Source organism: Peromyscus californicus, unplaced genomic scaffold, assembly GCF_007827085.1.
Source record: "Peromyscus californicus insignis strain IS unplaced genomic scaffold, ASM782708v3 Scaffold_13__1_contigs__length_99412109, whole genome shotgun sequence".
In the NCBI taxonomy this organism is placed as follows: Eukaryota; Metazoa; Chordata; class Mammalia; order Rodentia; family Cricetidae; genus Peromyscus; species Peromyscus californicus.
The window spans coordinates 25,231,391-25,243,830 of NW_026294424.1; the positions used below are offsets into that span (position 1 = coordinate 25,231,391).

At 37.5% G+C, this 12,440-nt stretch overlaps 1 protein-coding gene across 5 annotated transcripts in view; it reads right to left on the minus strand.

The window, feature by feature from the left end:
• The window catches only part of Wdpcp (WD repeat containing planar cell polarity effector), a 303,350-nt gene that overhangs the window by 129,972 nt on the left and 160,938 nt on the right, over positions 1-12,440 (minus strand). For all 5 annotated transcript variants that reach the window (XM_052734725.1, XM_052734723.1, XM_052734724.1 and 2 more), the window contains 2 exons: positions 5,514-5,702; positions 2,168-2,291 (listed from right to left, as the gene is read on the minus strand). In XM_052734725.1, coding sequence (XP_052590685.1) covers positions 2,168-2,291; positions 5,514-5,702 — 313 coding nt within the window. The remainder of the gene's footprint in view (positions 1-2,167; positions 2,292-5,513; positions 5,703-12,440) is intronic.

A 12,440-nucleotide genomic window follows, 5' to 3' on the forward strand; every position in this document is an offset into this window, starting at 1 on the left:
AGGCATTTGACCTGTTTCATTTCCCCTAGATAAAACTTCTCGGCCCATTAAACAAAAGGATGTTTCCAACTTAGGCTATCTCATTCAGTTTCTACTAACATACATTTCTCTTTTCTTTTGGTTTTTCAAGATGGGTTTCTCTGTGTAGCTTTGGGGCCTGTCCTGGAGCTCGCTCTGTAGACCAGGCTGGCCTCGAACTCACAGAGATCTGCCTGGCTCTGCTTCCCAAGTGCTGGGATGAAAGGTGTGTGCCACCACCGCCCATTTCTTTTTTTAATGCCCTGTATAGCCTACTACTGAAAGAGAAACTAGTGAATTTCATTGCAACTAAAAGCATTCAAAAACAGGAACATGAAAAAGTAAGCATTCCCAAAGAGAAACAGCTCACCAGACCAAACAGACCAGTTTGAATATAATCCTGATGACAGAGGAAGAGTCACCCTGTCACAAAACACCCAATTTAAAACCCGCAGAGGAAGAATATTCACGTTCATGGATGAGCTTCCTAGGGCAGAGGTTGTAAAAATACAAACAACTGCTGTAAAATCAAGAGGCCAAAACCACAGTGATCTTTTTGAGCTCTTTAGGTAAGAAGTTCACTCACCAATCTTCCCCAGAAACAAGAAAAACAAAACAGCAAGGAAAGCAAAGAGCAAAGCCGTAAGTTCAAGTACGCGTGCCTTTAACCCCAGTGTTTTCAGGATATGCTCATGGATGAAGACTGTCACATTTAAGATGAAGCGTCTCTTGAAATATGCTAACACCATTCAGATAAAAAGGCAAGATTCAATTACAGATAATAACTCTTGCAATATATTAACATTCCCTGGCTTCCAAAAATATGATTTTTCTAAAGGCCTCACTGCTGTGTAGAGTTCAAAGTACCACTTTATATATAGATAAAATTAATTATGGAGCACAAATGCCTGTCTAACAGTATACCTCCTCAAGCTTGACCAATCTGAGTCCCCCCACTTTTGGGACAGTTGAACATCTGTCAATCAGCCTATTCTTGCACAGATGACAACTCACAGTTATTTTGGAAGGTAGTATCTGAAAACTAAACAACAAGTTATAGTAAGCATCTTCAGGAAAGAGTAAAAAACAGTGGAACCAGCCCTAGATCCATGGCCACTTGTTGTTCATCTAAGTAAGCCGATCCTCTAAGCCTGAGGTTATTACTTCAGGACATGATAGCACTCCCTTATAAAGTTGTTCTGATAAAATATAAGAACTATTATCAAAGTCTTTAAATGTCCTGCACAGTACGGCAGCAAGGACATTATTAGAAAAGTCAACTCCTTCACACAGTCCTTCCTTTTTGTAAACAGAACTCAAAAGTTTACTATAGCACACCTATACAGAATACAGTAAGGGCACATAAACAACTGAAAGAGGGAATCTGTAACAGACCCTGGTACATACCACTCATCCTGAGAAATGGATCATGATTGATGTATTTGAGCATCCCAGTCACCTGTCCACTATTACATTTCTTTTCATTCCAGAAAATAACTCTCACAATAACCATTTACCTGATTTTAATACTAGTTACCACAGCATTTATGAGTCTGTAATCTTTCTATCCAGATTTTTATCTCCCTTCCATCCTTCTCTGTGAATGTATGCTATCCTCCAACTTACAGAATTTTTTTCTCAGAGCAATATTTGACATTTTTATCAAACTGTCAAATAATTCATAAGGTTGAAAGAACACATATATACACATAAAGTAGAAAAACGAGTTACAGTGAGGTTGGCAACTGCCACATCATATGCAAGGACAATGGAGAAGTCTCTCTAGCAATCATGAAAAGATGGCAAGTCAACAACTGCCTCACAGCCTCATAGCACAGACACAGAGCTCTGCCTTCAGTTTAAACCAGAATATTTGTTTAGGATAGGAACAAAGTTCAGTTCACGTTTTCATGTTGAATTTTCCACATAGCTTTTAGTATCATATTAAAGGGTAGAATGCATTACTGATGATGTAAAGGCCCTAGATAATATTCCTAAAAAGGAAATGAATAACAAATAAAGACTAATACAATGTGCTTTTCTTTTAAAGAGGAAAGCTGTCAGAAAATGGCCATATTATGGAGGAGCATTCATGAAAGGCAGCTCTTTAATATGTAGCTGATGCCCACCAACTGGCGGTATCATTCACCTGAGTAAGTGGTGGAAGAATCTCCTGGCATACTTGCTGATCTGGTCTCTGTACTCCAAAATAGTTGTATCCAGAAGTGGTCTTGTTGGAGCATAGAAGGTTCCAAGGCTTGTCTCAAGCTGCGCTGTGGAATTTAAACATAGCAGCACTTAAAACAAGAGAAACTCCTTCAATTACAACAGAATATTCGTGTTTGCAGTCAGTCAGGTTCTGCAAATTTGGATGAAATGTGAACTTGTTGCAGGAAAGATGAAATTAAAATATGACAGCTGGTACAAAAACAAACCTGTGTATAAAATGTCACTTGAGACAAAGCTGACAATGACTCTGAGCAACAAAAAGCTGTCAAAATTGAAGAAATCCATAATGAACCAACGTCTCACCACAAATGGGTAATTAAAACAGTGACTCATCAAAGTAATACAGTTTGAACTAGTATTTCCAGTAAAATCAATTTGCAGTGTGCTCAACATTATGTGTTCTCTTTATTGGAAAAGAGAAAACTAACTTTTTGAACAGGGAAATGAAATTAGCACAGTAGAAATGTTTTCTTAAAAAATACCAATAAGGGGCCAATAAGATAGCTCAGCAGTGAAAGACATCTGCTACCAAGCCTGATGACCTGAGTTCAATCCCCAGGATCCATATGGTAGAGAAGAGAATGACTCCCACAAGTTCTCTGACCTCCACACATATACTATGGCTAATGCACATGCACACACATGCACGCACGCATGCACACACACTCACTAAGTGACTAACTATATATATATATATATATATATATATATATATATATATAATATTTAAAATTAAATAATACAAATAAAGGCATATATTGGGGTAAGATATGTCTGTGATGCAATTTTAGGAGAACAATGAAAATCTGTATCTTGTCCCTAAATCCTGCCATAAACAAGGTTCCGTGGTTTGTCCTTTCATGAAAACAAATACCCTGGGATAGGAGAAGATTGGAAAGATGTTTTTCATAAACGGGGGAGGCTCAGAGATAAGAGATTAGGGGATAAGGAGCAGCCTGTCTACTTCACAGTTTTACCAAGATATGCCAGTGGGGCTGTGCTTCTGCCCAGAAATACCTGGAAGCAATTACCATATGGAGAGAACATGAGTATGTATGAGTATACTATAGTTCACAGTTAGATTCCTCTAATATTTGTGCTTCCAACACTGGATTGAATAAACAAGTCATTATTTAGCAAAACTCTTAGTTGTCGGCCTATTTAGATTTCCAAGTAGTAAATACCTCATCAGAGTAATTGCTATGGCTTGACTAAGCTTCAGTAATGTCTTTACTTTTTTCCAATCTCAAATCTACACAGTAAAATAGGATGCATTTTGGAGGTATTTTCTTTCAAAGCAGCAGTCAATTTAGATTAAAATTGAACATAGCACTGTCACTGTGAAAACAAGCCAGATTCTTTTCCTATTGCTTGTTTTCCTGACAGCATGTTCCGTACATCTGAAATGTTCAAGTCTACATGGAATACGTGTAACTCCCAGCACAGCTACGGATTCATTAGGCTGCCCAGCTTGATGTTGAAGGCAGAAATGAAGATCTCAAAGACAGACACAACACGGATAGAAATAACAGCGCACTAGGTTTCACTAATAAAAGGCCAATGAATTACCATGTCAAATTTGTTAGATTCAGATAAAATAAATCTCAACAGGGAATTCTGAATGTTTTAGAAATGTGTTTTGTAGTTACTTGAGAGGAAATGCACATAGCTACTTAGCATATACATATTTGGATAACCCAGGATATATAGAGAGTTTGTTTTAATAGCCCAATATTATAAAAGGTTTTTATTTCTCTATTTCTCCAATACAAGTCTGTGAAAAAATCCTTTATTAGGATAGGAATCTGATAATGCCCATTTGTGCATTTCTTCATAATCTTTCTTACAACCTAGCAATTTAATAACATAAATTCAATAAGGTGCAAGCAACTTCTCAGTGTCTGGAGTGAAACTCAATATTTTATGTCTCCGTATTTCTTCTTTAACTGTGAACTTGGGACTTATTACACAGAGCATGTATATCACTACAGACCTGGGAGACTCTGCTCTTTTGTTTCTGTTGTTACTTTTGACAAGTACTCAATCTTGAGAAGTGTATCAATATTAAAAAAAAATAATTACTTGAGATAACTCTGTAGGCAAAATTACAGTAAATCTTTATCCCCTAAAATCTTGGGGTTATACTTTTTCTTTCTAACCTATATTTCTTGAATACCAACAGTGGGTCATGCACTGTGGTAGACATTTTCTTCATGTAAAAATACTGACATTTCCATAGAAGAATTTGGACTACTTTCAAAAAGTTTAGCTGATTCTTAAACACATAGTAGAAGGGAATTCTGGGAGTTAGGTTAAAGTCTATAATATAAACTTCCTAGAGATTCACGAGCTTACCAGTCAACTACAGATTTTTATCAAAAAAAAAACTTTTTATTTTGGAAAGGTAATAAAAATAAAGAAAGTCTATTAAAACACACTGAAAATACTAAAAAAGAAAATGTTCTCCAGTAATAGACTTTCCCTAATTTTCTTATCCTGTATTATTTAGTGATACTGTCTAGTTATAACTTCCTAATGTTTATATTAGTAGCACAAAGATATGAAATAAAATTCTAAATCCCAGCTATTTTGGTATATTTTCTATCATATAAAGGAATAACAACTCATAAATACATGCTAGAGAAGTGGAGATGTAAAAATCTGTTTTCATATCTTATGTGTCATTTGTTTCCTTAGTGCCCTCAACCTCAACAACACATCTTGGATTTCCGTGGGCAAATTCCCAAGAAAAGGTGAGGAAATCCAAGCAGGAGAAGCGAGATGTACATCAAAAGTACAGACCCAAAGGATGAAAACCAGAAGGGCAGCTGGGCTACAGACAATTCTGACACACACAAAAGGAAGTGTAAGGAACTACTTTCTGGACAGAGGACTTACGAGTGAGAAAACACACTGGTGTTTAACATGAGATAAGAAGAAGACCTTGGTTTGCTGTCCTTTGTCTGCAGAGAGAATAAATGAAATTTCTGATCAGATCTTAAATCTGAGCATATTCCAGACATGAGCTTGACTGAACTGTGTAACGACGACACTGAGTTTCAACACAGAAACAGGCAGAAAAGGTGTCCTCTGTGTTGACAAATACCACACAGGAAGTACCATTTGGTAATAATTTTTGATATCCTTTCACTTTTAATAGAGCATTAATACTTTTGTCCTTCAGTCTGCAATAACATAACTAACAATCATTCTGAAACGGACTCAAAATGGATTTTCACGTACACTCAAAACCACTGATGTCTGACCTTCTCTCTCTGGAGTGAGTCTTTGTCGAAGAAGATGGTTCATGATGGCGCTCATGCTGACGAGGCACTGCTGGCCCATGGCGTCCCAGTCCATGCTGCTCAGGATGTTTATTGCCTCATTCATCTCATCACAGTGAATGTACTGGAAGATGAGGTCTACCAGGCCAAGCTGTCCTCGAGTGAGGACACCTGTCACAAAACAAGTAAAGCTAGGTGAATCTTGAAAATACAAAGTAAAGTAGTAAAACCAAACACACTCTTTACACAAGGGAAAAAACATACTGGGAAATCAGAGGCACACTGGTTTGCCCTTTCAAAAGAAAATAAATCCACTTCTAATGTTGACAGAGCAGGAACATTAAAAAAAAAAAGTTCAGCCAGAGTCATTTAGTTTCATTTAGAAAAGGCCATTGGCATTTGAAACGGACAACTTTTCCATGTAAAATGGCAAACACTAGCTTTTAAGCACTGTTCCGTTTCGTTTGTTTCATTTTTTCATCTTTTAAAAATGGGGCTGGGAAGATGGCCAGCTGATGAACTGTTGGTGAGTAAGCATGAGGACCCAAGGTCAAGCCTCCAGAAGCCAATGTAAAAGTCAGGCAGAGCAGTGCATGTCTATGACCTCAGCGCAGAGGAAATGAAGCCAGGGTATCCCGAGCGCTCGCTGGCCAGCCAGTCTAGTTGAATGGGGGAACTTCAAGTTCAGAGAGGGACCAAAACAATGGAAAGCAACTGAGAAAGTCTCTAGAACTGACCCCTGACCTCCACGCGCACACATGTAACATACACACAAATATGTAAATATCCATATACACCAAAGGAAAAAATTTAAATGCTAACTGTAGTTTTTTTCTTCAGCAAGTGTTTTATTGATTTAGGTAAGTCTATAAAAACTCAGTACAAATAATCATAAAACTAAATGAGAAAATTTCTGTGAAATTATTTTATAAGCTATAAAATAATATAAAACATTACTGTAATTCTTTTTATTACTATCATCAGAATTTAATTGGAATATTTATAGGTTTCATGATTTTCAAAATATATTAGTTCATGAGAAAGATGCTGAAATTCTTCATACTAACTCCAAGTTACATAAAAAGAAAAAAACAAACCTACTTATGCTGTATCTAACAAGACTCAACTTGACAGGGAATCTGGGGAATGGCCCTAAGTATACTAAGCAGTAAAACTTTACTATTCCTTTTAAGTTGTAGAATCAACAGATGTAGCTACCAAAGCTCATGAGTCTGTGTCAAGCACTGGAAGTCCTAGTCATAAATCAGGCAGCTCCTGGCAGTAGATGGCATGTGTAGCAACTTTGCAGAAACTGAAAACAGTCTCTTCGCCGACCTCTGTCAGAAACAGCAATTCTACTAGGAACGAGAGGCGGAAGGAAGCCGCTCTGAACAAAGGCTACATATGATCACAGTCAAACAGTTCAAAAGTAAAGACAGTGTTATTTTTAATGGTGGTGGAGGAGACACAGGACATACAGAGAAACAAAAAATGAATGATAATAGGCTTTGCATCTGAAATTATGCAAACTAGACAACAACAGGAAGACACTTTTAAAGGGCTTAAGATAAAAATAAAAATAACCTAGAATTCTAAACTCTTATAATAGAGGATTCAGAATTCATGAAGAGATAGAAAGTCTTTAAATACATCTAATAATAGAGTTCTGAATAATGCAACAAGCACGGACAGAACTGAACGGGGTGGGAAGACCTAAGTAGACAACTGGATTTCAGTGTATCTTTCATGAATCAGAGACTATATAAACAGAAATTCTGGAAAAATACTTGAAAAACACTGTCAGTGAAAAATTACCAACTAGATATATTTTCTTTTGTTTCTTTTTTTTTCCATGACAGGTCATATGTAGTCCAGGCTGGCTTCAGACTCTTTATATAGTAGAGGATGGTCTTGAACTTCTGACCCTCTGGCTTCTGACTCTCCTGTGCTGGGATTACAGGTGTGCACAGCCATGCCTGTCCAAGAGTAGCTACACCCCTAACCCAACACTTGTAAAACATTTTATCCAACAACAGTGGAACATGCATTCTTTTTGAGGACACACAAAACATGAACCAAGCTAAAGCATGTTCAGAGTAATAAAACATCCTACAGTGCATTTCAAAGGTTTGAAATCATAGGACTAGATTAGTTTTCTAACATCAAAGGAATTAGATATAAAAACAGAGAGAGAACTAGGAAATCTCCAAATATTGACAAGAAATGTCACCAAGTGAGATTTATCACTAGAGATTTAGCCCTGAGGAATTGGAGAGACGGCTCAGTGGTTAAGAGTACATACTGAGGCTAGAGAGATGGCTCAGAGATTAAGAGCACTGGGTGCTCTTCCAGAGGTCCTGAGTTCAATTACCAGCAACCACATGGTGGCTCACAACCATCTGCAATGAGATCTGGTGCCCTCTTCTGGCCTGCAGTCATAAGTGCTGTATACATAATAAATAAATCTTAAAAAAAAAAAAAAAAAGAGTACATACTGACTGTTCTTGCAGAGGACCTAAGTTCAGTTTCCAGTACCTACAACACACAGCTCACAACTACCTGTAACTCCAGCTCCAGGGGATCAAATTCCCTCTCCTGAACCCTGTGTTCTACATTCACATGTCTACATACACATAAACATAATTAAAAATAAAACAAATCTTCAAAGTCCACTAGAAGTTGTTGTTAAATTTTTAAAAATACAAAATATGAATAAAAGGAAAAATAATAATAAAGAAAAGAAAATATATGGCACTAACCATAATATGCTCAACTCCAAAAGTCATCAGGGAAATGAAACTAACAATACTATATATGCACCCTAATGGCTAAAATGAAAAAGACCATTGATGTAATGTCTTTTGAAAGTGTGGAACAACTACTGCTCTCCTTGCTCACCCACACACTAAACTGTACAACCCTTTTAGAGAACCATCTTTCTTTCCAAGTAGCACATGGCCCTGACAATGTCGTTGTCTAGGTTTTTCCCAATAGCAATGAAAATATGTGTCCATATAAAGACTTGGTCATAAAAGCACAGGATATTTTTAGTGCTTTAGCTTAGAACCTGAAATAAACCAAATGTCCACCAACATGTGAAAGACTAATGAAGTATCATGGAGTAGCAATATAATGGATGACTGTAAGGTAACATGAAAGGAAACTAACTAACAGATAAATACCAATATGGAAGATTCTTGCATGTTAATGCTGACTGTGAAAGCATCTAGACACAAGAGTATTTACTCTATGGCCACATTTCTATGGAATTCTGTAAATAGCAAATCTAATTGACAATGAGAGCAATCAAAGTAGTGCTTATGAGCTTTGAGGAAGGACTGTAGGAGAATGTTTTGGAGTGATGGGAATGTGTATCTTGTTTGTGTTAGCAATCATGGGAATGTATGTAGTAAACTCACTGACAAGCATTTTAAGTGGGCATATTGTATTTATGCAGATTACACTTCAATAAACTTGATAATAAAACCATTATCTTTCTAAAGTGAAGGAAGCAGACGCTGTGTAGAAAAAAAGGTTCATTTCAAATGAACTCAGAGATGACAAGAGCCATTAAAGTTGATAAGACATCCAACATAATACCTACATTTCTTTTCTCTCCTTTTCAGAATTAATGGATTTCATTGTTACATTTCCTTACACATGTATCACTGGATTTTGGTTGACTTTGCAACCTCCCTTACCTCCAGCCTTGCTGATCCCTTCTGATTTCATGAGAGAAAACAGGCTATACTCGATCTTCCTCTCCACTGCCCTCTCTCATGCTCCCCTACTGTTGTTTGACATCTTCCTTTCTACTTGTCTCCCTACTTTCATGTCTTTTCTCCTCTATTCTTTGAATATTCTATACATAGGAGATATATATATATATCATATACTATTTGATATTTGACACATCTTTTGCAGCAATTAACTACCATCACATGTTGAGCAAGCTATAATACTAAAATAAGTCAATGTTACTCAGCTGTCAAAATATTAAACTCAATTATTAAAAAATGACATTTAAAGAAAATATTATATTACAAAGTTTCTCAAAAAAAACATACATAGTTCTTGCTTTTTAGAGAGACAGACAGACAGACACAGATACACACACACACACACACACACACACACACACACACACACACACACACACAGAGTCTGGGATTTTTAAAACTCAATGAGAGAAAAGACATTAGCTTTAATTTAGGTTATTCCCAGCTTTGCAGGCTCCATGTGGGCACTGTAGGGTCATTCATGTAGCTAGACCATCATCACCACCACCACCACCATCATCACCACAGAAAGTGAGTCAGAGAGCATATGCGTTGGTTAGGAAGCTACACTGTTATGGTGTAGGTGGGGAGCCATAACCTGAGAAGCAGATGTTATTAATCTACCACTGAGTATTACAGTTGGATAATCCATGACCAAATTTGATCTGTTACAAAGATACCTCTTAAGTGTTTGGGATATAATCAGGGTAATGAATGGAAAACAGAGGAGTATGAACAGAAGGTCTCTATTTGATGAGGATAATATATGAAAGTTTTTGATTTGGAGGCTCCAACTAAATAATTATAACATCTACTAAAGTGGAGAATATAGAAAAGTGGGTTTGGGTGAAATGATGGTGGCTGCATACCTACACATTATATGAGGCAGTATCCAGCAACTCAGGGAAATGTGTAGATGTAGAATCAGGAACAATTTTGGACAGAGTCAGAGATAGGACAGTGGCTGAGTCCATTCTCTGCTCCTATAACTGACTGAGTAGATTATAAGCAGTGCAAGTTTATTTAGCTTATGACATGGTACAAGGGTAAGTGGAGACTGCATATACAGCAAACACACCCCTCAGCAACTGCATCAATCCATTTATGAGAGCAGATTCCTTGGGACCTAATCAGTTCTTGGAGATTCTACCTCTTCACACTGTTACAGTGGCAATCAAACATCACTATGGCTTTCAGAGATGAAATTCAAACCATAGTGCACAGATGAATTATAAAGAAACTTTCAGCCTGAACAAAATGAGATAAGAACCAGAAGTATCCTCCTGAAGAACTCCATTTCATGAGTAGGCAGAAGACAAGTGAAAAAAAAGAGCTGTGTTCAGAGTCATAAAAAAATGTTCTTTGATTATGGAGGTAGTTCGGCCAACATCAACAAAGGTAATACATTTATCACACAGGAAATCACCAGAGATCTCTCCATGAGTAGTTCAGAAAGTGCTGCAGACCCAAGCCATAGTTATGGTACTGAGGAGGCAGTGAGAAGCAAAGATGTCGGCAAAGTCGGTGTTCACTGTCACATCAGTGACTTTAGAGATGGAAGAAAGTGGAACACTTGTTCAGAAGCAAAAGAGAAACACTGTCAATGAAGATTTGTTTTTTATGAGGTGGCCAGGGCCTGCTTATGCACTGATGTACTAAGATTCATGGTAGGTAGGAAGGACCACAAAGTACAGGTGTCACAGGAACAGTGGTGGCAAGAGCAGCCTAGGGCTAGCACTAGCAGCCTGGCCCTTCACAGCATACACCATTAGTGGACTGGGGGCGGGGGGAGCAGGTAGACTCAATGAAGTGCTAATACCAGGAGAGAGCCTGTGTTAGGACAAGACCTGATGGCGTTAAAGCACTGAAAGAGTGGAGAGGGCTAGATAGGTTTCATCTCAGTACAGTGACCAGGGCCCCTCTCATAACTAACCCCAGTCTACACACGTGCAGACACAGCATGAGCATAATGTCACAAGGCTTTCTGAATAGTGCACTTACTCTGTCTAGAACACAACGTTGGGAGCATGACACTTCTGTTTCCCAAGGAAAACACTCATCGGGAAGTCTTTTTGAAACAGAGAAGATGTCCTTTACATACCCAACATTCTTGTGTAACCATTGAAAGGAATAAGAATGGAACGTCTATCCTTAAGAGTTTTCCTACAGCAGTATACTAACTGACCTGTTCTACAGTGAAACTCCAAAAATGTTAGCATATTGGCATCCGCCACTGCCACGTTTACATGTGACAGCATTCTATTTTAAACTATGATCTATGATTTGTCTTTACAATTTTAAATTGTAAGCTACACCTTTCATGTCAAATTTTCCAAAAGCTTGCATAACAAGCATCTGAAAAAGAGTCTCATAAAGCTCTCTCTCGGGAGAGCTGCACATGCAACTACCTGTTTACATATGCAGTAACTTGAATTATACATGAAAATGCCACATGGATGCCCAGAATCAGCTCTGTGTTAATTCAAGAAGTATATTAATTTTTGGATGTATTTAGTAGCAGATCATAAGAAAAATCTGTTCTTTAAAACTAGGTTTTCTTTTTTAAAAAAATTGCTGGTTGGAATCTACTATTTCAAGTAATCTACTCCTCCCAGGAAAGAAAATTTGATATAAATATTAATTTCATAATACATTAAAAATGGGACACAAAGCTTTTAAAAAAATCCTTAGATATTTCACATTTAGCTCTTTCAAAGAGCTAAACTGTAAGACTGCAGTTTCTCTGTCCTGTAGACTTAAATGAAAATACAATTTAAAAGATAAATGTCAGTTGCAGAAGTCATCACCTTTCTATCTGAACGCTTGACTTCTATTGGATAATTCTATTCCAAGAGACCTTCTTGGGAAAGAGGTGACAGCCAACTCATTGCCTAATTGATTTAGGAACAGTGCCCAGGGAGACAGTCCAATTAAGTTTACAAGCTGGCAATTAGCAGGAAGCCCTCTAAATCCCTACACTGAGAGCCTGTTTACTTTAGTAAGAAGGCAAATTCACTAGAGACAGGAAGACAAAACTGTGCTTTTTGCAAAGCTGTTGTGAGGAGGCCCACAAGGAAGAGTGGAAGGGATGTTAGGTGTGCATGGACAGACAGCATTCTGTTTGACAGGT